Source organism: Nothobranchius furzeri, chromosome 2 (assembly GCF_043380555.1).
Source record: "Nothobranchius furzeri strain GRZ-AD chromosome 2, NfurGRZ-RIMD1, whole genome shotgun sequence".
Classification (NCBI taxonomy): Eukaryota; Metazoa; Chordata; class Actinopteri; order Cyprinodontiformes; family Nothobranchiidae; genus Nothobranchius; species Nothobranchius furzeri.
Genome location: NC_091742.1, coordinates 51,980,767 through 52,005,324, shown reverse-complemented (window position 1 = coordinate 52,005,324; position 24,558 = coordinate 51,980,767). Strand labels below are relative to the sequence as shown.

At 44.0% G+C, this 24,558-nt stretch overlaps 1 protein-coding gene across 1 annotated transcript in view; it reads right to left on the bottom strand.

Annotated features, from left to right (window-relative positions):
• LOC107395384 (pneumococcal serine-rich repeat protein) overlaps positions 1–24,558 on the bottom strand; it is a 39,134-nt gene that overhangs the window by 8,560 nt on the left and 6,016 nt on the right. The window contains exons 6-17 of the mRNA XM_070542043.1: positions 24,057–24,118; positions 23,817–23,965; positions 23,403–23,690; positions 20,074–23,261; positions 19,039–19,100; positions 18,802–18,950; positions 14,795–18,522; positions 13,618–13,679; positions 13,377–13,525; positions 9,858–13,090; positions 9,182–9,243; positions 8,939–9,087 (exon numbers count right to left, since the gene is read on the bottom strand). Coding sequence (XP_070398144.1) covers positions 8,939–9,087; positions 9,182–9,243; positions 9,858–13,090; positions 13,377–13,525; positions 13,618–13,679; positions 14,795–18,522; positions 18,802–18,950; positions 19,039–19,100; positions 20,074–23,261; positions 23,403–23,690; positions 23,817–23,965; positions 24,057–24,118 — 11,281 coding nt within the window. The remainder of the gene's footprint in view (positions 1–8,938; positions 9,088–9,181; positions 9,244–9,857; positions 13,091–13,376; positions 13,526–13,617; positions 13,680–14,794; positions 18,523–18,801; positions 18,951–19,038; positions 19,101–20,073; positions 23,262–23,402; positions 23,691–23,816; positions 23,966–24,056; positions 24,119–24,558) is intronic.

Below are 24,558 nucleotides of genomic sequence, written 5' to 3'. Positions count from 1 at the left end.
TGATGTAACCCAGAAGCTAGAACCTTAATGAGGTATTAACTAATTGGCTTACTAATATGATCCATCCTCAATTTAGATAAAATATAAAATATAAATTAAGGAAATTAACAATACTAATTAATAGATATCTAATTAACTAATAGATAATTTCATAATGAATTATTGGAAGGGTGAATAACTAAAATAACGAGTTTAATATTAAACATCGGTTAAAACAAGAATCTTGAACATCACTAACAGAAACAGAAGAGGAAAGCTGTATACTATTGGTCCAGGTGGGAATCTGAAATTTCATTGGCTGAGAGAAATAAGTCCCGCCTCCGCGAAATAAAACCGTGCGACGCAGCTGAGCGAGAGGAGAGACAAACGGCTGTGCAGCACGCAGATACAGAAAGCAAAGACTGAGCGGTTAGAGAGAGAGAGAGAGAGAAAAAAAAACAACGGTCGAGGCCGTGAAGAACCCTGATTTGGGTGCCGCATAGATAGAGGGAGAGGCGGACTTGACTCCTTCTAATAAGAGCTAGGAACTTGGAACCAACGCGATTTGTGTGGAGACGACAGAGTGAACCAATCCTCTGTAGGAGGGAACCGTTGGAGCGCGTTGGCTGGGGTTTTTTTTTTCCTTGGGTTTGATCCCGACTCCTATGATCACTCACTTGGAACGAGAACTGGATTTCTTCCTGACGAGGGAGATGGCGAGCCTTAACCACTGAACGAACCAGGACATCTCAAGTAACTGAAGAGCAGACTGCTCTCTTCTGTGAACAATCTCAACGGTGTGGTAGGAAAAAATCGCACCACCGGACTCTGACTTTCACCCCAAGCGTGGGGATTTGACTTGACGCCGGCTGACTTGTGACTCATATGATCAAATCTCATACCGACCATTTTACTATTGTCGATTGTTTTCATCTGTTTTTGTGTGTTATCTTTATGTGTTATATTTCCCATTATTATTAAAATTTAGTATATAAACCGTTTCATGCTATACCCGTGACTCCAGTCATTCTTAAACAACCTCCAATTCTCCCCGAACCTAATTATTGGCCCATTTGTTTATTTTTTCTTTTAATTATCTTATTGTATCCTGTAATCCGGTTACATAAAACTTGGCGAGCCAGCCAGGAGAATTGTAGAGTTGTTACCTTAGCTAACCATTGACTGACATCATAAGAGTGCCTGGAGGTCACAGTGGTTTGCCATTTTGGCATTATTGGTACTTTTGAGTGTTTTAAAATGGAAGTTGTGAAAACAGAAAAGGTCAAAGTTTCAAATGCTGTTTTAATCAGTGGGTTAACTGATACAGACCTTGATAACGAAGTCTTTGGGTTTATGGAAGGATTCGGACCAGTTAACAGGCGCATTAAGTTACCAAACTGTGATCAGATTATTGTGGAGTTTCAACATGAAGCCACTGTTAAGGAATTAAAGAAACAATGTTTACCCTATGACAAACCTTGTACTAGGAACCCAAATGTTTTCTTCCATATTCAAGACCTAGCCAGCGCGTACAGTCTAGAAACTAGCACATCTGCCACTGATGCCTATCTGTCAGAGCTCAGGGACATAGCTGCGCGTAGCAATCAATCATTTAAAGACCTTCTAATGGAGGAACTGGCAAAAATTGGGGAATCTTTAGGAAGGGCTACCCATGCATCTGAACCAGTCACTGAACCAGAGCCAATGCTCCATAGTGACCAAGTTACATATTCCCTGCCTTTAACACCAGAAGTTAACTATATGAACAACTCAAAGGACAATTGTCCACCTACAGAGACTGGAAAACAAAACCCTTGCATTCCACCAAATCTTTTAAACACACCTGAGGTTCAGCGAGTTATTGTGGAACACATTGTTAAAAGCAGTGAGGTTATCCCTCCGCCTACTTCACAATACAGACTAAAACCGTTCTCAGGGCGAGTTCCACACCCTTCTTTTGAAACTGACTATGATACTTGGCGTAGTAGTGTAGTGTTATGCATAAATGATCCTTCACTCACCAAGTCCCAAATTGTACGAAGAATCGTGGAGAGTCTGTCAGCCCCAGCAGCGAGCATCGTTAAAGCTCTTAGTCCAAAATCCGACCCGGAAACGTACCTTGAACATCTCGATTCAGCTTACGCAGCTGTCGAAGACGGCGACGAGCTCTTTGCTCGCTTTTTAAACACAAACCAGGACAGTGGTGAAAAACCTTCCGATTACTTTCAGAGGTTATACACCTTGTTAAACCTAGTTATTCAGAGGAATGGAATTTCCTCCAGTGACGCCGACCAGCAGCTGCTCAAGCAGTTTTGCAGAGGCTGTTGGGACAGCTCGCTGATTTCAAACCTGCAACTCGAACAAAAGAAAGACAACCCGCCTCATTTTACAGCACTTCTCCTCAAACTGCGCACTGAAGAAGACAAACAGGCTACTAAAGCAGCACGCATGAAACAACACTTAGGGGCACAACGAACTAGAGTGTATTCAAATGTGCAAACAACATGCTCTCAGAGTAAAAACACTTGTGAACTGGAAATAGATGATAACTGTGATGACTTACGCAAACAAATCGCTGAGCTCAGGAGCCAAATTGCACAGCTTAAGGTTAACAACACAGATAAAAAGGCAAAGAAAACTCAAAAAGAGTCAAAACCCCGTGTGGGGACTAAAATTCCAGATGAGCCCAAACAGATTCAGCAGATAACAGCAGTGGTGCCCAGACCAAAGCCTGGATACTGTTTTAAGTGCGGAGAAGATGGGCACATAGCTTCTAGCTGTAGCAACGAGCCAAATCCAGCACTAGTTGCAACTAAAAGACTTGCTCTTAGACAGAAGCAGCGCGAGTGGGAGATGTCAAAGCCAATTGCTCAGTCTCCTCCTTTAAACCGGTAGAAGCTCCTATCGTGGGACAGATAGGTGCTAAAGTAGAACCAAGTCCCTCTAAGGAAAGGACAGAGAGACTTTTTTGCAAGCCAGTTCATGCTCATTCAGTGCCAAAACTTCCCAAAAGATTAGTGGGTGGGCGATGCACAGCTACAGTCTCAGTTAACAGTGTTGAATGTAATTGTTTACTGGATTCAGGGTCCCAGGTAACCACCATTGCCAATTCTTTTTACCAAGAACACTTACCTGACCTCTCAATTAAACCCATCAGTAATCTGTTAGAAGTCGAGGGCGCAAACGGTCAAGCAGTTCCTTATTTAGGATACATAGAGATAAGTGTCACATTTCCAAAAGAGCTCGATCAGTCTGGACTTGAGTTACCTACCCTTGCGTTAGTGGTTCCGGATATAAGCTCAAACTCTGATACACCACTACTCATTGGCACAAACACACTCGATCCTTTGTATGAGCAATTGTCTGCCAATAACTTACCTGATTCCAAGGCACTCTCTTATGGGTACCAACACGTGCTAAAAGCCTTAGCAGTCAGAAAAAAACAAAGCAAAGATGGACGAGTTGGTGTGGTGAAGCTTCGAGGGAGAACCCAAGAAGTTCTCCCTGCAAATAAAAAACTGTTACTAGAAGGGTTTATGCAACCCAGCCAAAACAAGCATGAGCCTTATGCACTCATTGAACAACCCACCAATGGTTCTCTACCAGGGGGTATAATTGTAGACTGTTGCCTCATTTCCTTACCTTCACATGGTCCATACAAAGTACCTGTTGTACTAAGAAACGAAACTAACCATGACATCACATTACCCACTAACTGTGTGATCGCTGAGTTAGTTAAAGCCGATCGTGTTATGCCATATCCAGAACCTGACAAAAGTGATCAGAAAGTACTTGCGGCGTGTAGTTCGCAGCAACAGACTTCACCTTCAAACCCTCCTCTCAGTTTTGACTTCGGTACTTCGCCCTTGTCCGAAGAATGGAAAGGGAGGATCACCAACAAACTTAACACTTACTCCGATGTGTTTTCGCACCACGATCTTGATTTTGGTCATACACAACAGATAAGACATCACATCAACTTAAAAGACGAGACCCCATTCAAACAGAAATCTCGGCCGATCCATCCACATGATTATGAAGCCGTGAGAAAACATTTGGAAGCCCTCTTGGAAACCGGTATAATAAGAGAGTCGGAGTCTCCATTTGCCTCACCAATAGTGGTAGTTCGGAAAAAGAATGGTGAGGTACGTCTATGTATAGACTATAGAAAGCTTAATCTGCAAACCATTCGCGACGCATATGCCCTGCCTAACTTGGAGGAGTCCTTTTCTGCTCTCGCTGGATCACAGTGGTTTTCTGTGATGGACCTCAAGTCAGGTTACTATCAAATAGAGATGTGTGAAAAGGATAAACCTAAAACTGCTTTTGTTTGCCCGTTTGGGTTTTATGAATTTAACCGTATGCCACAAGGAATAACAAATGCTCCAAGCACTTTCCAACGGGTTATGGAAAAGTGTATGAAGGACATTAATCTGAAGGAAGTGTTAGTTTTCCTAGACGACTTGATCGTCTTTTCCAACTCCTTGGAAGAACACAAAACCAGACTTTCTCACGTTCTTGAACGGCTTAGAGAATACGGACTCAAGCTATCACCAGATAAGTGTCGTTTTTTCCAGACATCTGTGCGTTATCTTGGACATATAGTATCTCGAGATGGCATAAAAACCGATCCAGATAAGGTGGAAGCACTCAAAACATGGCCGAAGCCTCAGACTTTGAAGGAACTCCAATCTTTCTTAGGATTTACCGGTTATTACCGACGCTTCGTTAAAGATTACTCAAATATTGTCAAGCCACTAACATCTCTCACGGCTGGTTATCCACCCAAACGGAAAAACTTTAAAACACCACCATGTAGATCAAAGTACTTGAACCCCAAAGAACCCTTTGGGAATCGTTGGAGCCAAGACTGTGAGAAGTCCTTTCAAACTATTATTGAAAAACTTACCACTTCGCCAGTTCTTGGCTACGCTGACGCAAAACTCCCATATCTAGTACACACAGATGCTAGTACGACCGGACTCGGTGCAGCGCTATACCAAGTGCAAAACGGTGTCACACAGGTAATCGCTTATGCAAGTCGCGGTTTAAGCTCTAGTGAAACTAGGTACCCTGCGCACAAGTTGGAGTTTCTAGCCTTAAAGTGGGCCATAACAGATAAGTTTCATGACTATTTGTATGGGAACACATTCACTGTCATTACTGATAATAATCCGTTAACTTACCTCTTAACAACGGCAAAACTCGATGCAACGAGCTATCGTTGGCTAGCTGCGTTGTCCACCTATAATTTTGACATCAGATACCGTGCAGGTACACAGAACGTTGACGCGGATGGCCTGTCTAGGAGGCTGCATGATAAACCTGAAGACAACTCAAAATTCACTGAGGAATGCCAACGACTAGATGAGTTCCGATCTCATCTTTTATCCTCTGTCAAAGAAGTCGAGCTTCAACTTCAAGCCGAAGCAGTGAAGGCAACATGCCAAAAGCACATGGTCTTGGATGAGACTGATTCTCCTTGTGGTTTAGTTCAGTCACTTGCCATGTCTGCAGCGGCCATTCCAGACCTATTCCAGTTGGAAGACAATAGTGACAGTTTCTTTGCTGTGCCCAAGTATAACCATGCTGACCTTGTCTCCTTGCAGAGGAAAGATCCAACCATTGGCCGAGTCATTCAGCTGCTTATGACTGACAATAAACCGCCAACTGATACTATTGCAGAACCCCCGGTGGTTCTTAACCTTTTGAGAGAGTGGAAACGGTTTGAGTTTCAAAATGATTTACTGTACCGGAGACGCCAATTAGGACCAGAGACATCATTGCAGTTAGTCTTGCCTGATTCATTACGTTCAACAGTCATGCAAAGCCTACATGATGATATGGGGCATCTTGGGGTTGAACGTACGACAGATCTCATTCGGTCCCGTTTTTACTGGCCAAGAATGGCTAGTGATATCGAAATCAAAGTTAAAACTTGCGAAAGATGTATCCGTCGGAAGGCCCTCCCTGACAAAGCTGCTCCAATGGTGAGTATTACCACCACCAGACCTATGGAGTTAGTTTGCATGGATTTTCTCTCCATAGAACCAGACAGTAAGAACACTAAAGATGTCTTAGTGATTACAGACCATTTTACAAAGTATGCAGTGTCCATCCCAACCAAAGATCAGAAAGCCACCACCGTCGCGAAGAACCTGTGGGAACATTTTTTAGTCCACTACGGGTTTCCTGAGCGTCTTCATAGTGATCAGGGACGGGATTTCGAATCACGTACAATCAAGGAACTTTGTTCTTTACTTGGTATCCGTAAAGTCAGAACGAGCCCTTATCACCCTCGTGGCAACCCCGTTGAACGGTACAATCGTACATTACTCAGCATGTTGGGAACTTTACAAGCCACTGAGAAACATCACTGGCGCGATTTTGTAAAACCACTTACTCACTCGTACAATTGTACAAAAAATGACGTGACGGGATACTCTCCCTACGAGCTAATGTTCGGTAGGCAGCCTCGGTTGCCTATAGATATTGCCTTTGGGTTACCGCATTTGAACAAGCCCTCTATAACTCATTCTCAGTATGTTAAAGAACTGAAGAGTCATCTGGAACAGAGTTATGACATTGTCATAAAAAACTCTCAAAAAACAGCGAGGAAGAACAAAGAACGGTTCGACAGAAACATTCGTGAGTCCACACTAGGTGTGGGAGATCGTGTTTTAGTCCGAAATCTTCGCTTAAGAGAAAAGCATAAATTAGCAGACAAATGGGAGCAAACAGTGTATATAGTTCTCAAACAGATGGAAAACTTGCCAGTATACACTGTAAAACCAGAGAACGGAGAAGGACCCAACAGAACACTCCACAGAGATCTTTTACTGCCTTGTGGTTTTCTCTCTTCATTAGAAAATGAAACAGAACGCGTTACGAAACCTAGCAGACCTCATACAAGACAGAGTTCAGCCTTAGAACCTGACCCAGATGAGCCACTTGACGAAGAGGTAGATGAGTTTTATTACTCTGATCTTCCACAAGTGCTAAACCGACCATCCTATCAAATAGCGGTCACCTTGCCAAATAGGGAACTCATAGCAGATTCAGGACCGGTAAATAATATTCAACAACAAAACACACTATCCTTACACACAGGGGATCGCAAGGAACCAACCTTAGCTGGTAATGAAAATGCTGAATTGTCCTTACTTGACAAAGGCATCAACACCGAAACATTCTTACCTGACAGAATGAGTGAAACTGCGACATTCTTACCTGAAAGAGTGAAAGAAGCAGCAACATACTTACCTGAAAAAACGAAAAAAAACGAAGTATACTTACCTGACGTAGAAACGGGGGATGAAACTAACACAAACCTACCTCAATTGGATGGTGTCCTAAAGTCGCAGCAACGTGATGTAAGTTTTGAACCCATCATACACGATCAGACACATACATCTGAAAAGACCAAAGTCTTAGAGAATAGCTCATCAGCTCTGTCGGAAACAGAGAGCTCACTTCGTCCTGTCTCAGTTGAGAATCAAACCGAAACGGATGAGCATGATACTGTGCAACCAGAGATGTATGTCAGGAGATCTGAACGAAGTAGTCAGCCTCCTCAAAGACTAACTTACTCTCAATTGGGCAATCCACTAGTGACCGTAGTTAGGTCCCTTTTCCAAGGACTTAATAAAGCTTTTATTGACTCTCTTACTCAAGAAGTTGTGTACCCCGTAGAAACAATGCACAGGGACGTGCATGATATTTAATGGGGGAGGATGTAACCCAGAAGCTAGAACCTTAATGAGGTATTAACTAATTGGCTTACTAATATGATCCATCCTCAATTTAGATAAAATATAAAATATAAATTAAGGAAATTAACAATACTAATTAATAGATATCTAATTAACTAATAGATAATTTCATAATGAATTATTGGAAGGGTGAATAACTAAAATAACGAGTTTAATATTAAACATCGGTTAAAACAAGAATCTTGAACATCACTAACAGAAACAGAAGAGGAAAGCTGTATACTATTGGTCCAGGTGGGAATCTGAAATTTCATTGGCTGAGAGAAATAAGTCCCGCCTCCGCGAAATAAAACCGTGCGACGCAGCTGAGCGAGAGGAGAGACAAACGGCTGTGCAGCACGCAGATACAGAAAGCAAAGACTGAGCGGTTAGAGAGAGAGAGAGAGAGAAAAAAAAACAACGGTCGAGGCCGTGAAGAACCCTGATTTGGGTGCCGCATAGATAGAGGGAGAGGCGGACTTGACTCCTTCTAATAAGAGCTAGGAACTTGGAACCAACGCGATTTGTGTGGAGACGACAGAGTGAACCAATCCTCTGTAGGAGGGAACCGTTGGAGCGCGTTGGCTGGGGTTTTTTTTTTCCTTGGGTTTGATCCCGACTCCTATGATCACTCACTTGGAACGAGAACTGGATTTCTTCCTGACGAGGGAGATGGCGAGCCTTAACCACTGAACGAACCAGGACATCTCAAGTAACTGAAGAGCAGACTGCTCTCTTCTGTGAACAATCTCAACGGTGTGGTAGGAAAAAATCGCACCACCGGACTCTGACTTTCACCCCAAGCGTGGGGATTTGACTTGACGCCGGCTGACTTGTGACTCATATGATCAAATCTCATACCGACCATTTTACTATTGTCGATTGTTTTCATCTGTTTTTGTGTGTTATCTTTATGTGTTATATTTCCCATTATTATTAAAATTTAGTATATAAACCGTTTCATGCTATACCCGTGACTCCAGTCATTCTTAAACAACCTCCAATTCTCCCCGAACCTAATTATTGGCCCATTTGTTTATTTTTTCTTTTAATTATCTTATTGTATCCTGTAATCCGGTTACAATGCCTTTGACATTTCTAATTTTAATTGTTTATTTACAAAATTTTAATGTAACATTTATGCTTTTAGTTTTTTTTGTAACTAATCAAAACATTTACAATAACCAATGTTTAATTGATTTGCTTACTTGGGTCTTCCACAGTGATATTGGAAGTGTCAATTGTGAAGTTGTTGATTGTTGGAGCTTCCATGACCAACAGATTCATAATTTCAGTGTCACTTGGAACCCCTGTTGAATTAAAAGTTACGTCTGCAGTGTTCATGATTGACCCAGGCCTGCAAATAAGAATTTAAGAAAAACAATTTTAACATTTCAAACAAAAAACTGCTTAGCAACAACTACTTTACACTGACTTGTTAAAACAATTACCTGAAATAAATGACTATGAAACTGTAGAAAAATTGAAATTGTCTTGCAAATCTTGGCGTGAGCTGTGAAAGAACAAGAAAATGACAACAGATTAAATATAAATTTCAAAAAATGTTTTTTGCTTTACTACATTTTAGCAAAAATTTTGTTTTATGCACAGCCATTTAAAAAGTGTTTCTATGATTTGAAACAGGAATTTGAAAAGTAAAAATAAATTTTGCACTTGGAAGTTTATGTGGTAAACAGCCATCAAAAGTTAACTATTTGCCATGAAAAAAATCCTTTTTGTTCTGATCTGAAAGTTTTTTTTTACCTGAAACTACTCAGGGTTGTGGAGGAATATTTGTTTTTTATAGAAGTAGATAAGATTTTAGATTTTAAATTTAAGTCAAGTTTTTTCTGTAGTTTGGCCTTGGAAAATGTTGGCAAACTGCATGATTCAGTCAAAAAATTAGACTTTCCTTATTAACTGTACCACTGTGAATTCCATTTACAGTTTTTTTTTTGTTGTTGTTGCAATCATCTGAAAATATTGACATGCTTAAAGCAAAATTTCTACATAATAACCTTCCTGAATAACATACAGGGGCATTTCTTCAAATGCAAAAAAATGTTTTCTGTTGAACAAAATACATTTTGTAGAATTTCAGGTAAAGGATAAAATAAAATTACTTACTACTATTTCTATGAGGTTAACTCGTGCTTTAAAGTTGTCACTGGTTGAAAGAAGCAAATTGTCAGAAAAGGCTGTGTCTGTAGTTCTAAAAGTAACTCGCCTTGTTACTTTGACATTTTGATTGTTTTGAGTTAAGGTGGTCATAAATGTGGTTGATGTTGGGGCTGAAGTGGTCGTTGTTAGTGCAGCCGTGGATGTTGTTGCAGCAGCTGTGGTTGTTGTTGGAGCAGCTGTGGATGTTGTTGCAGCAGCTGTGGTTGTTGTTGGGGCTTCTGTGGAAGTTGCTGGAGCAGCTGTGGTTGTTGTTGGGGCTTCTGTGGTTGTTGTTGGAGCAGCTGTGGATGTTGTTGGGGCTTCTGTGGTTGTTGTTGGGGCTTCTGTGGATGTTGTTGCAGCTGTGGATGTTGTTGGAGCAGCTGTGGATGTTGTTGGGGCATCTGTGGTTGTTGTTGGAGCAGCTGTGGATGTTGTTGGGGCTTCTGTGGTTGTTGTTGTTGCAGCTGTGGATGTTGTTGGGGCAGCTGTGGTTGTTGTTGGGGCTTCTGTGGTTGTTGTTGGAGCAGCTGTGGATGTTGTTGGGGCTTCTGTGGTTGTTGGAGCAGCTGTGGTTGTTGCTGGAGCAGCTGTGGATGTTGTTGGGGCTTCTGCGGTTGTTGCTGGAGCAGCTGTGGATGTTGTTGGGGCTTCTGCGGTTGTTGTTGGAGCAGCTGTGGATGTTGTTGGGGCTTCTGTGAATGTTGTGGTTGCAGCTGTGGTTGTTGTTGGGGCTTCTGTGCTTGTTGTGGTTGCAGCTGTGGTTGTTGTTGGGGCTTCTGTGCTTGTTGTGGTTGCAGCTGTGGTTGTTGTTGGGGCTTCTGTGCTTGTTGTGGTTGCAGCTGTGGTTGTTGTTGGGGCTTCTGTGGTTGTTGTTGGTTCCGCAGTGGTTGTTGTTGCAGCAGCTGTGGTTGTTGTTGGGGCTTCTGTGGATGTTGTTGGAGCAGCTGTGGTTGTTGTTGCAGCAGCTGTGGTTGTTGTCGGGGCTTCTGTGGTTGTTGCTGGAGCAGCTGTGGATGTTGTTGGGGCTTCTGTGGATGTTGTTGGAGCAGCTGTGGTTGTTGTTGGGGCTTCTGTGTTTGTTGTTGGAGCAGCTGTGGATGTTGTTGCAGCAGCTGTGGTTGTTGTTGGGGCTTCTGTGGTTGTTGTTGGAGCAGCTGTGGATGTTGTTGCAGCAGCTGTGGATGTTGTTGCAGCAGCTGTGGATGTTGTTGCAGCAGCTGTGGATGTTGTTGCAGCAGCTGTGGTTGTTGTTGGTTCAGCTGTGGTTGTTGTTGGTTCAGCTGTGGTTGTTGTTGGGGCTTCTGTGGTTGTTGTGGTTGCAGCTGTGGTTGTTGTTGGGGCTTCTGTGCTTGTTGTGGTTGCAGCTGTGGTTGTTGTTGGGGCTTCTGTGGATGTTGTTGGAGCAGCTGTGGTTGTTGTTGGTTCAGCTGTGGTTGTTGTTGGGGCTTCTGTGGTTGTTGTGGTTGCAGCTGTGGTTGTTGTTGGGGCTTCTGTGCTAGTTGTGGTTGCAGCTGTGGTTGTTGTTGGTTCAACTGTGGATGTTGTTGGGGCTTCTGTGGTTGTTGTTGGGGCTTCTGTGGTTGTTGTTGGAGCAGCTGCGGATGTTGTTGCAGCAGCTGTGGTTGCTGTTGGGGTTTCTGTGGTTGTTGTTGCAGCAGCTGTGGTTGTTGTTGGGGCTTCTGTGGTTGTTGTTGCAGCAGCTGTGGATGTTGTTGGAGCAGCTGTGGTTGTTGTTGCAGCAGCTGTGGTTGTTTTTGGAGCTTCAGTGGTCGTTGTGGTTGCAGCTGTGGTTGTTGTTGCAGCAGATGTGGATGTTGTTGGAGCAGCTGTGGTTGTTGTTGGAGCAGCTGTGGATGTTGTTGGAGCAACTGTGGATGTTGTTGCAGCAGCTGTGGTTGTTGTTGGGTCTTCTGTGGTCATTGTGGTTGCAGCTGTGGTTGTTGGGGCTTCTGTGGTCGTTGTGGTTTCAGCTGTGGTTGTATGGGCTTCCTTGGATGTTGTTGCAGCAGCTGTGGTTGTTGTTGGGGCTTCTGTGGATGTTGTTGTTGCAGCTGTGGATGTTGTTGCAGCAGCTGTGGATGTTGTTGCAGCAGCTGTGGTTGTTGTTGGTTCAGCTGTGGTTGTTGTTGGTTCAGCTGTGGTTGTTGTTGGGGCTTCTGTGGTTGTTGTGGTTGCAGCTGTGGTTGTTGTTGGTTCAGCTGTGGTTGTTGTTGGGGCTTCTGTGGTTGTTGTGGTTGCAGCTGTGGTTGTTGTTGGGGCTTCTGTGCTTGTTGTGGTTGCAGCTGTCGTTGTTGTTGGGGCTTCTGTGGATGTTGTTGGAGCAGCTGTGGTTGTTGTTGGGGCTTCTGTGGTTGTTGTGGTTGCAGCTGTGGTTGTTGTTGGGGCTTCTGTGCTTGTTGTGGTTGCAGCTGTGGTTGTTGTTGGTTCTGCTGTGGTTGTTGTTGGTGCTTCTGTGCTCGTTGTGGTTGCAGCTGTGGTTGTTCTTGGGGCTTCTGTGCTTGTTGTGGTTGCAGCTGTGGTTGTTGTTGGTTCAACTGTGGATGTTGTTGGGGCTTCTGTGGTTTTTGTTGCAGCAGCTGTGGTTGTTGTTGGGGCTTCTGTGGTTGTTGTTGGAGCAGCTGCGGATGTTGTTGCAGCAGCTGTGGTTGCTGTTGGGGTTTCTGTGGTTGTTGTTGCAGAAGCTGTGGTTGTTGTTGGGGCTTCTGTGGTTGTTGTTGGAGCAGCTGTGGTTGTTGTTGGTTCCGCTGTGGTTGTTGTTGCAGCAGCTGTGGATGTTGTTGGAGCAGCTGTGGTTGTTGTTGGAGCAGCTGTGGATGTTTTTGGAGCAGCTGTGGTTGTTGTTGCAGCAGCTGTGGTTGTTTTTGGAGCTTCAGTGGTTGTTGTTGGAGCAACTGTGGATGTTGTTGCAGCAGCTGTGGTTGTTGTTGGGTCTTCTGTGGTCGTTGTGGTTGCAGCTGTGGTTGTTGGGGCTTCTGTGGTTGTTGTGGTTGCAGCTGTGGTTGTATGGGCTTCCTTGGTTGTTGTTGGAGCCGCTGTTGATGTTGTTGGTGCAGCTGTGGATGTTGTTGGGGCTTCTATGGTTGTCGTTGGTTCAGCTGTGCTTGTTGTTGGAGTAGCTGTGGTTGTTGTTGGTGCAGCTGTGGAGATTGTTGGAGCAGCTGTGGTTGTTGTTGGAGCAGTGGTGGTAATTATTGGTGCTGCAGTCATAAATTTAGGAGTGACATTAGATTTTTCCCAATGAAAGAAATCTCGTTAAAAACATTTCTTACCTTCATTAATTTTTGGTAAGTTACTTCCTATTCATGAACTGTGTTTTATTATTTTGAACATAAAATCCATCTTGGTATCATGCCTTTGAAATTTCAACTTTTAAATTAGTGTTTATAAGGTTGTAATGTAACATTAGTGCTTTCTGTTTTATTTTTAATTTTTTTCAACTAATTAAAGCATTTCCCGTAACCAATGTTTAAGTGCTTTGCTTACTTGGGTCTTCCACAGTGATATTGGAAGTGTCAATTGTGAAGTTGTTGATTGTTGGAGCTTCCATGGCCAACAGATTTATAATATCAGTGTCACTTGGAACCTCTGTTGAATTAAAAGTTACGTCTGCAGTGTTCATGATTGACCCAGGCCTGCAAACAGGAATGTAAGAAAAACAAATACAATTTAAAATAAAAAATTGCATAGGAATAATTACGTTACACTGATTTGTTAAATAAATTACCTGAAATAAATAACTATGAAACTGTAGAAAAAGTGAAATTGTCTTGCAAATCTTGGCGTGAGCTGTGAAAGAACAAGAAAAAATGACAATAGATTAAATATAATTGTCAAAAATTGTTTTTTGCTTAAAAACATTTTAGCAAAAATTTTGTTTTATGCACAGCCATTTAAATTTTTTTTATATAATTTGAAACAGGAATTTGAATAATGAAAATAAATTTAGCACTTGGAAGTTTATGTGGTAAAAACCCATCAAAAGTTAACTATTTGCCATGAAAAAAAAATCCTTTTTATTCTGATCTGAAAGTTTGTTTGTTTTTACCTGAAACTACTCAGGGTTGTGGAGGAGTATTTTTTTTCATAGAAGTAGATAAGATTTTAGATTTTAAATTTAAGTCAAGTTTTTTCTGTAGTTTTGCCTTGGAAAATGTGGGCAAACGGCGTGATTCAGTCATAAAAATGATACTTTTCTTAGTTTTCTATATAGAAGCATCAATAAACTTAAAACAGTATATTTGAATCGACAACAAATATACTGTTTGATTGGACTGGATGAATGTGGGAAAACGTAATGGAGGATGAATGAGAGAAAATTACATGTATGAGAAAAAACAGATGTGTGCAATTGTGGTGACATAAATAAATTATGACTGAAACATTTTTCAATGATGTTATTCTCAGTATTTTGTTTGCCTCACTCATCTTTTGGCTTGCTTCATCTTAAATAGGGTTACATGTAAGCTGAAACTTAACTCCAACAGACATCAAGTGAGAGGTAAGGGACACCCTACATATGTTGCCAGACAAAAACAGGGCTAAAAAGGAATTAATAACCAGTTATAACTCACTCACAAAATTAAAATGCATGTGACTGGTCTGTGGTAGTAAACCAGAATACAGAGAGTAAAATAAAACCTTCATTCTTCTTATTGGTAGGTAAAATTGATACTAGCTGAACCACCATGAATTCCATTTCCAGTATTTTTATTTTTTATTTTTGTTATTGTTGTTGCAAGCATCTGAGAATGTCATGCTTAAAGAACATTTTCTACATATTAACTTTCCTGAATAACATACAGGGGTATTTATTCTAATGTAAAAAAAAACCCAACATTTTTTCCGTTGAAAAAAATGTAATTTGTAGAATTTCAGGTAAAGGATAAAATAAAATTACTTACTACTATTTCTATGAGGTTAACTCGTGCTTTAAAGTTGTCACTGGTTGAAAGAAGCAAATTGTCAGAAAAGGCTGTGTCTGTAGTTCTAAAAGTAAGCCGCCTTGTTACTTTGACATTTTGAATGTTTTGAGTTACGGTGGTCATAACTGTGGTTGTTACTGGGGCTGCAGTGGTTGTTGTTACAGCAGCTGTGGTTGTTGTTGGGGCAGCTGTAGATGTTGTTGGAGAAGCTGTGGTTGTTGTTGGGGCAGCTGTGGTTGTTCTTGGGGCAGCTGTGGTTGTTGTTGGGGTGGCTGTCGTTGTTGTTGGGGTGGCTGTCGTTGTTGTTGGGGCAGCTGTGGTTGTTGTTGGGGCTTCAGTGGTTGTTGTTGGAGCAGCGGTGGTTGTTGGAGCAGCTGTAGATGTTGTTGGAGCAGCTGTAGATGTTGTTGGGGCAGCTGTAGTTGTTGTTGGGGCAGCTGTGGTTGTTGTTGGGGCAGCTGTGGTTGTTGTTCGGGCAGCTGTGGTTGTTGTTGGGGCAGCTGTGGTTGTTGTTGGGGCGGCTGTGGTTGTTGTTGGAGCAGCTGTGGTTGTTGTTGGGGCTTCAGTGGTTGTTGTTGGAGCAGCGGTGGATGTTGTTACAGCAGCTGTGGTTGTTGTTGGGGCTTCTGTGGTTGTTGTTGGAGAAGCTGTGGTTGTTGTTGGGGCTTCAGTGGTTGTTGTTGGAGCAGCTGTAGATGTTGTTGGGGCAGCTGTGGTTGTTGTTGGGGCAGCTGTGGTTGTTGTTGGGGCGGCTGTGATTGTTGTTGTTGGAGCAGCTGTGGTTGTTGTTGGGGCGGCTGTGGTTGTTGTTGGGGCGGCTGTGGTTGTTGTTGGAGCAGTGGTGGATGTTGTTGGAGCTACTGTGGATGTTGTTACAGCAGCTGTGGTTGTTGTTGGGGCTTCTGTGGTTGTTGTTGGAGCAGCTGTGGATGTTGTTGGAAGAGCTGTGGATGTTGTTACAGCAGCTGTAGTTGTTGGGGCTTCTGTGGTTGTTGGTATGGCTTCTGTGGTTGTTGTTGGAGCAGCTGTGGTTGTTGTTGGGGCGGCTGTGGTTGTTGTTTGGGCAGCTGTGGTTGTTGAGGCAGCTGTGGTTGTTGTTGGGGCAGCTGTGGTTGTTGTTGGGGCGGCAAAGGTTGTTGTCGGAGCAGCGGTGGATGTTGTTGGCGCTACTGTGGATGTTGTTACAGCTGCTGTGGTTGTTGTTGGGGCTTCTGTGGTTGTTGTTGGAGCAGCTGTGAATGTTGTTGAAGCAGCTGTGGATGTTGTTGAAGCAGCTGTGGATGTTGTTACAGCAGCTGTGGTTGTTGTTGGGGTGGCTGTGGTTGTTGTCGGAGCAGCGGTGGATGTTGTTACAGCTGCTGTGGTTGTTGTTGGGGCTTCTGTGGTTGTTGTTGGAGCAGCTATGGTTGTTGTTGGAGCAGCTGTGAATGTTGTTGAAGCAGCTGTGTATGTTGTTGAAGCAGCTGTGGATGTTGTTACAGCAGCTGTGGTTGTTGTTGGGGCAGCTGTGGTTGTTGTTGGGGCAGCTGTGGTTGTTGTTGGAGCAGCTGTGGTTGTTGTTGGGGCTTCAGTGGTATTTGTTGGAGCAGTGGTGGATGTTGTTGGAATTACTGTGGATGTTGTTACAGCAGCTGTGGTTGTTGTTGGGGCTTCTGTGGATGTTGTTGGAGCAGCTGTAGATGTTGTTACAGCAGATGTGGTTGTTGTTGAGGCTTCTGTGATTGTTGTTGGAGCAGCTGTGGTTGTTGTTGGGGCGGCTGTGGTTGTTGTTGGGGCAGCTGTGGTTGTTGTTGGGGCTTCAGTGGTTGTTGTTGGAGCAGTGGTGGATGTTGTTGGAGCAGCTGTAGATGTTGTTGGGGCAGCTGTGGTTGTTGTTGGGGCAGCTGTGGTTGTTGTTGGGGCAGCTGTGGTTGTTGTTGGGGCGGCTGTGGTTGTTGTTGGGGCTTCAGTGGTTGTTGTTGGAGCAGCGGTGGATGTTGTTGGAGCAGCTGTAGATGTTGTTGGGGCAGCTGTAGATGTTGTTGGGGCAGCTGTGGTTGTTGTTGGGGCAGCTGTGGTTGTTGTTGGGGCGGCTTTGGTTGTTGTTGGGGCTTCAGTGGTTGTTGATGGAGCAGCGGTGGATGTTGTTACAGCAGCTGTGGTTGTTGTTGGGGCTTCTTTGGTTGTTGTTGGAGCAGCTGTGGTTGTTGTTAGGGCTTCAGTGGTTGTTGTTGGAGCAGTTGTAGATGTTGTTGGAGCAGCTGTAGATGTTGATGGGGCAGCTGTGGTTGTTGTTGGGGCAGCTGTGGTTGCTGTTGGGGCAGCTGTGGTTGCTGTTGGGGCGGCTGTGGTTGTTGTTGGGGCGTTTGTGGTTGTTGTTGGGGTGGCTGTGGTTGTTGTTGGAGCAGTGGTGGATGTTGTTGGAGCTACTGTGGATGTTGTTGGAGCTACTGTGGATGTTGTTACAGCAGCTGTGGTTGTTGTTGGGGCTTCTGTGGTTGTTGTTGGGGCTTCTGTGGTTGTTGTTGGAGCAGCTGTGGATGTTGTTACAGCAGCTGTGGTTGTTGTTGGGGCTTCTGTGGTTGTTGTTATGGCTTCTGGGGTTGTTGTTGGAGCAGCTGTGGTTGTTGTTGGGGCGGCTGTGGTTGTTGTTGGGGCGGCTGTGGTTGTTGTTGGAGCAGCTCTGGTTGTTGTTGGGGCGGCTGTGGTTGTTGTTGGGGCGGCTGTGGTTGTTGTCGGAGCAGCGGTGGATGTTGTTACAGCAGCTGTGGTTTTTGCTGGGGCGGCTGTGTTTGTTGTTGGAGCAGCGGTGGATGTTGTTACAGCAGCTGTGGTTTTTGTTGGGGCGGCTGTGGTTGTTGTTGGGGCTTCAGTGGTTGTTGTTGGGGCTTCTGTGGTTGTTGTTATGGTTTCTGTGGTTGTTGTTGGAGCAGCTGTGGTTGTTGTTGGGGCTTCAGTGGATGTTGTTGGAGCAGCTGTGGATGTTGTTACAGCAGCTGTGGTTGTTGTTGGGGCTTCTGTGATTGTTTTTGGAGCAGCTGTGGTTGTCGTTGGAGCAGCTGTGGATGTTGTTGGAGCAGCTGTGGTTGTCGTCGGAGAAGCTGTGGATGTTGTTGGAGCAGCTGTGGTTGTTGTTGGAGCAGCTGTGGATGTTGTTGGAGCAGCTGTGGATGTTGTTGGAGCAGCTGTGGATGTTGTTGGAGCAGCTGTAGATGTTGTTGGGGCGGCTGTGGTTGTTGTTGGAGCAGCTGTAGATGTTGTTGGAGCAGCTGTAGATGTTGTTGGAGCAGCTGTAGATGTTGTTGGGGCAGCTGTAGATGTTGTTGGGGCAGCTGTGGTTGTTGTTGGGGCAGCTGTGGTTGTTGTTGGGGAGGCTGTGGTTGTTGTTGGAGCAGCTGTGGATGTTGTTGGAGCAGCTGTGGTTGTTGTTGGAGCAGCTGTGGATATTGTTGGAGCAGCTGTAGATGTTTTTGGGGCAGCTGTGGATGTTGTTGGAGCAGCTGTGGTTGTTGTTGGAGCAGCTGTGGATGTTGTTGGAGCAGCTGTGGTTGTCGTTGGGGCTTCTGTGGTTGTTGTTGGGGCTTTTGTGGTTGTTGTTGGAGCAGCTGTGGATGTTGTTGTTGCAGCTGTGGTCATTGTTGGAGCAGCTGTGGTTGTTGTTGGAGCTAGTGTGGTTGTTGTTGGAGCAGCTGTGGTTGTTGTTGGAGCAGTAGTGGTAATTATTGGTGCTGCAGTCATAAAGTTAGGAATGAAGTTAGATTTGTCCCAATGAAAGAAATCTCTTTTAAAACATTTCTTACCTTAAATAGTTTTTGGTAAGTTACTTCCTAATCATGAACTGTGTTTTATTATTTTGAATATAAAATCCATCTTAGTATCATGCCATTGACATTTCTTATTTCAATTGTTTTTTTTTTACAAAAATTTAATGTAACCTTTATTCTTTTAGTTTATTTTGTAACTAATCAAAACATTTACAATAACCAATGTTTAAGTGTTTTGCTTACTTGGGTCTTCCAAAGTGATATTGGAAGTATCAATTGTGAAGTTGTTGATTCTTGGAGCTTCCATGACCAACAGATTCATAATCTCAGTGTCACTTGGAACCCCTGTTGAATTAAAAGTTATGTCCCCTGTGTTCATGATTGATCCAGGCCTGCAAACAGGAATTTAAGATACAATTTTAAAATTCATAACAAATAATTCCTTAGCAAAAAATACAATTTCAATGACTTAGGAATTACCTGAAATAAATCACTACGAAACTGTAGAAAAAGGGATATTGTCTGTTGAATATTGGCGTGAGCTGTAGAAAAACAAGAAAAATTACAATAGATAAAATATAAATGTCAAAAAAGAGTTTTTCATCTAAAACATTTTAGCTAATATTTTGTTTTATACACAGTCATTTAAAATTAACTTCTACGATTTGAAACAGGAATTTGAATAATCAAAAGAAACTTAGCAAGTGTATATGGTAAAAACCCACCAAAAGTTAACTATTTGCCATGAAACCTCCTTCTTCTGATCTGAAACAATTTTTTTCCTGAAGGTACTCAGGGTTTTGGAGAAGTGTTTTGTTTTCATGAAGTAGACAAGATTTTAGATTTAAAATTCAAGACGAGTTTTTTCTGTAGTATTGCCTTGGGTGAGCACCACCTCATTCCTGCCATGTGGACCTCAAGGGATAAACCATCAACTCAGCTCAATGGTCAACTTTCTTGGCGGGGTCACCCATGAGGACAGTGGGAGGGTTAAATCACTCATCTTTTGACCTGCTTAATCTTAAATGGGATTACATAAAAGCTGATACTTCACTCCAGCAGACATCAAGTGAGAGATAAGGGACTCCCTGTATGGGTTTCCAGACAAAACCAGGGCCTTACTGGAATTTATAACCAGTTACAAACTCACTCACAAAATTAAAATGCATGTGGTTGGCCTGTGGGGGTTAAGAACCATTACGCTACACCAGAATACTGAGAGTAAACCCAAAACAAACAATAGTTGAAGCCGAAATTCAAGTCTGCATCCTTCGAACTGTTTGGTAACAATAATACTAACTAATCCCCAATGAAGGCCATTTCCGGTTGTTTGTTTTTTTCCCCAAAAAAGTTTTTGCAAGCGTCTGAGAAAATTGATATGACACAATCAAATGTTCATTGTCTTGATTTTCCTGGATAACATACAGGGGCATCTTCTAATGTCAAAAGAAAAAAATTCAGTTTAAAAAAATATTTTGTAGAATGTTAGGTAAAGGGTAAAAGAAAATTACTTACTAATATTTCTATGAGGTTAACTCGTGCTTTAAAGCTGTCGCTGGTTGAAAGAAGCAAATTGTTGGAAAAAGCTGTGTCTGTAGTTCTAAAAGTAATTCGCCTTGTTACTTTGACATCTTGAATGTTTTGAGTTCTCGTGGTCATAACTGTGGTTGTTGTGGCAGATGGAGTTGTTGGTGCTGCTGTGGTTGTAGTTGAAGCAGCTGTAGTTGTTGTTGTTGGGGCAACTGGGGTTATTGTTGGAGTTGCTGTGGTTGTTGTTGCGGGAGTTGTAGTTGTTGTTGGGGGAGGTGTGGTTGTTGGGGCAGTTGTGGTTATTGTTGAAGTTGCTGTGGTTGTTGGGGGAGATGTGGTTGCTGTTGGAGCAGCTGTGGTTGTTGTTGGGGCAGTTGTAGTTGTTGTTGGGGCAGGTGTGGCTGTTGTTGGGGCAGCTGTGGTTGTTGGAGCAGAGGTGGTTGTAGATGGAGCTTCTGTGGTTGTTGTTTGAGAATCTGTGGTTGTTTTTGGAGCAGCTGTGGTTGTTGTTGGAGCAGCTGCGGTTGTTGTTGTAGCTGCTGTGGTTGTTGTTGGAGCAGCTGTGGTTGTTGTTGGGGCAGCTGTAGTTGTTGTTGGGGCAGCTGTGGTTGTTGTTGGAGCAGCTGCGGTTGTTGTTGGAAACGATGTAGTTGTTGTTGGGGCAGCTGTTGTTATAGCTGGAGCAGCTGTGGTTGTTGTTGGAGCCGTGGTGGTTGTAGATGGAGCTTCTGTGGTTGTGGTTGCAGCAGCTGTTGTTGTTTGAGCAGTTGTGGTTGTTGTTGGGGCAGCTGTGGTTGTTGTTGGGGCAGCTGTGGTTTTAGCTGGAGCTGCTGTGGTTGTTGTTGGAGCAGCTGTCGTTGTTGTAGGAGCTGCTGTGTTTGTTGTTGGAGTTGCTGTGGTTATTGTTGTTTGGATAGCTGGGGTTGTAGATGGAGCTGCCGTGGTTGTTGGAGTTGCTGTGGTTGTTGTTGTTGGAGCACTTGTAGTTGTTGTTGGGGCAGCTGTGGTAATTGTTGGGGCAGCTGTGGTTGTTGTTGGAGCACTTGTATTTGCTTTTGGGGCAGCTGTGGTTGTTGTTGAGGCAGCTGTGGTTGTTGTTGGGGCAGCTGTGGTTGTTGTTGGGGCAGCTGTGGTTGTTGGTGGGGCGGCAGTGGTTGTTGTTGGGGCAGCTGTGGTTGTTGTCGGGGCGGCTGTGGTTGTTGTTGGAACACTTTTAGTTGTTGTTGAGGTGGCTGTGGTTGTTGTTGGGGCAGCTGTGGTTGTTGGGGTGGCTGTGGTTGTTGTTTGAGCAGCTGTTGTTGTAGCTGGAGCAGCTCTGGTTGTTGTTGGAGCAGCGGTAGTTCTTGTTGGGGCAGCTGTGGTTGTAGATGGAGCTGCCGTGGTTGTTGTTGGAGCAGCTGTTGTTGTAGTTGGAGCAGCGGTGGTTGTTGTTGGAGCACCTGTAGTTGTTTTTGGGGCGGCTGTGGTTGTTGTTGGGGCAGGTGTGGTTGTTGTTTGGGCAGCTGTGGTTGTAGTTTGGGCAGCTGTGGTTGTTGTTGGAGCAGCGGTAGTTGTTGTTGGGGCAGCTGTGGTTGTTGTTGGGGCAGGTGTGGTTGTTGTTTGGGCAGCTGTGGTTGTTGTTGGAGCAGCGGTAGTTGTTGTTGGGGCAGCTGTGGTTTTTGTTGGAGCAGCGGTAGTTGTTGTTGGGGCAGCTGTGGTTGTTGTTGGGGCGGGTGTGGTTGTTGTTGGAGCACTTGTAGTTGTTGTTGGGGCAGCTGTGGTTGTTGAGGCGGCTGTGGTGTATGTTGGGGCGGCTGTGGTTGTTGTTGGGGCGGCTGTGGTTGTTGTTGGCGCAGCTGTTGTTGTAGCTGGAGAAGCTGTGGTTGTTGTTGGAGCCGTGGTAGTTGTTGTTGGTGCGGCTGTGGTTGTTGTTGGAGCACTTGTAGTTGTTGGGGCGGCTGTGGTTGTTGTTGGAGCACTTGTAGTTGTTGTTGGGGCAGCTGTGGTTGTTGTTGGAGCAGCGGTAGTTGTTGTTGGGGCAGCTGTGGTTGTTGTTGGGGCGGCTGTGGTTGTTGTTGGAGCAGCGGTAGTTGTTGTTGGGGCAGCTGTGGTTGTTGTTGGGGCGGCTGTGGTTGTTGTTGGAGCGGCTGTGGTTGTTGTTGGGGCGGCTGAGGTTGTTGTTGGAGCAGCGGTAGTTGTTGATGGGGCAGCTGTGGTTGTTGTTGGGGTGGCTGTGGTTGTTGTTGGGGCAGCTGTGGTTGTTGTTGGAGCACTTGTAGTTGTTGTTGGGGCGGCTGTGGTTGTTGTTGGGGCGGCTGTGGCTGTTGTTGGGGCGGCTGTGGTTGTTGTTGGAGCAGCGGTAGTTGTTGTTGGGGCAGCTGTGGTTGTTGTTGGGGCGGCTGTGGTTGTTGTTGGAGCACTTGTAGTTGTTGTTGGGGCAGCTGTGGTTGTTGTTGGGGCTGCTGTGGTTGTTGTTGGGGCGGCTGTGGTTGCTGTTGGAGCAGCTGTTGTTGTGGATGGAGCTTCTGTGGTTGTGGTTGCAGCAGCTGCTGTTGTTGTTTGAGCAGTTGTGGTTGTTGTTGGGGCAGCTGTGGTTGTTGTTGGTTCAGCTGTGGTTGTTGTTGGGGTAGCTGTGGTTGTTCTTGGAGCAGTGGAGGTTGTAGTTGGAGTAGCTGTGGTTGTTGTTGGAGCACTTGTAGTTGTTGCTGGGGCGGCTGTGGTTGTTGTTGGGGCGGCTGTGGTTGTATATGGAGCTGCCGTGGTTGTTGTTGGAGCAACTTTTGTTGTAGTTGGAGCAGCGGTGGTTGTTGTTGGAGCACTTGTAGTTGTTGTTGGGGAGGCTGTGGTTGATGTTGGGGCAGCTGTGGTTGTTGTTGGGGCAGCTGTGGTTGTTGTTTGGGCAGCTGTGGTTGTTGTTGGAGCAGCGGTAGTTGTTGTTGGGGCAGCTGTGGTTGTTGTTGGGGCGGCTGTGGTTGTTGTTGGGGCGGCTGTGGTTGTTGTTGGAGCAGCTGTTGTTGTTGTTCGAGCAGTTGTGGTTGTTGTTGAGGCAGCTGTGGTTGTTGAGGCAGCTGTGGTTGTTGTTGGGACGGCTGTGGTTGTCGTTGGGTCCATGGTGGTTGTAGATGGAGCTTCTGTGGTTGTGGTTGCAGCAGCTGTTGTTGTTGTTCGAGCAGTTGTGGTTGTTGTTGGGGCAGCTGTGGTTGTTGAGGCGGCTGTGGTTGTTGTTGGGGCAGCTGTGGTTGTTGTTGGTTCAGCTGTGGTTCTTGTTGGGGCAGCTGTGGTTGTTCTTGGAGCAGCTGTGGTTGATGTTTCAGCTGCTGTGGTTGTGGGTGGACTTGCTGTGGCTGTTGTTGGAGCAGTGGAGGTTCTAGTTGGAGCAGCTGTGGTTGTTGTTTGAGCAGCTGTGGTTGTTGTTGGAGCAGCTGAGGTTGATGTTGTATCTGCTGTGGTTGGAGTTGCTGTGGTTGTTGTTGGAGCCGTGGTGGTTGTAGATGGAACTTGTGCGGTTGTTGTTGGTGCAGCTGCGGCTGTTGTTGGAGCAACTGTGGTTGTTGTTGGTGCAGCTGTGGTTGTTGTTGGAGCAGCTGTTGTTGTTGGTGCAGATGTGGTTGTGGTTGGAGCTGCTTTGGCAAAATTAAGAGATATTTCAAAGACAATCTAGATAAATCTATCCATGTATCCATCTAGTTATTTTTAAAATTGATTCAGTTTTCCCCAATAGTCATAATTTATTTTTATTTTTTTCATACCTGGGTTTTCCACAGTAATGTTGGACGTGTCAATGGTGAAGTTGGTAATGGTGGAAGCTTCGCTGACCAATAGATCTGCTATCGCTGTGTCATTTGGAACACCTGTTGTATCAAAAGTTAGGTCCACAGTGTTCATGACTGACCCAGATCTGCAAAAAATAAGAAAAGACAAGTCAATTCTATTTGAACAAATAATGATAGAGAATCTCAACAATGTGAAATACGTCTCTAAACACTTACCTGAAAGAAACTACTATCAGAGAGAAGAAATATTTAAATTTTCTGGAGAATATTGGCGTAAGCTGCAGAACAAGAAGAAAGACAAATAATTTACTTTGCATATGTCGAAAATTTGTTGTCCTTTAAAACATTATAGAAAAAATGTCATGTTCACATTAAATGTATTTTTAAGAATATAAGCAAGAATCAGTGAAATTAAAAACTTAAAAGAATTATTAAAGTTTGACCAGCAAAACTGAAACAGTATAAATGTAAAAATGCAGTCAATTACTTTATTAATAATAATAATAATAATAAATGATCAAAATAAATTTTAGATTAAAAATTTTTATACAGTAAATTTTATTAAAAGAAAAGAACGAAGAAAAGCAATAAAGCCTTGTTTATTACAATCTAATAACTTCCACCTGAATGTATTCAGGAAAGGGTTTTGTTATGCATGGCAGTAAAATTTAGTTACACACATTTTTTTCTTACTTTTGCCTTGGAAAACATGTGCTAA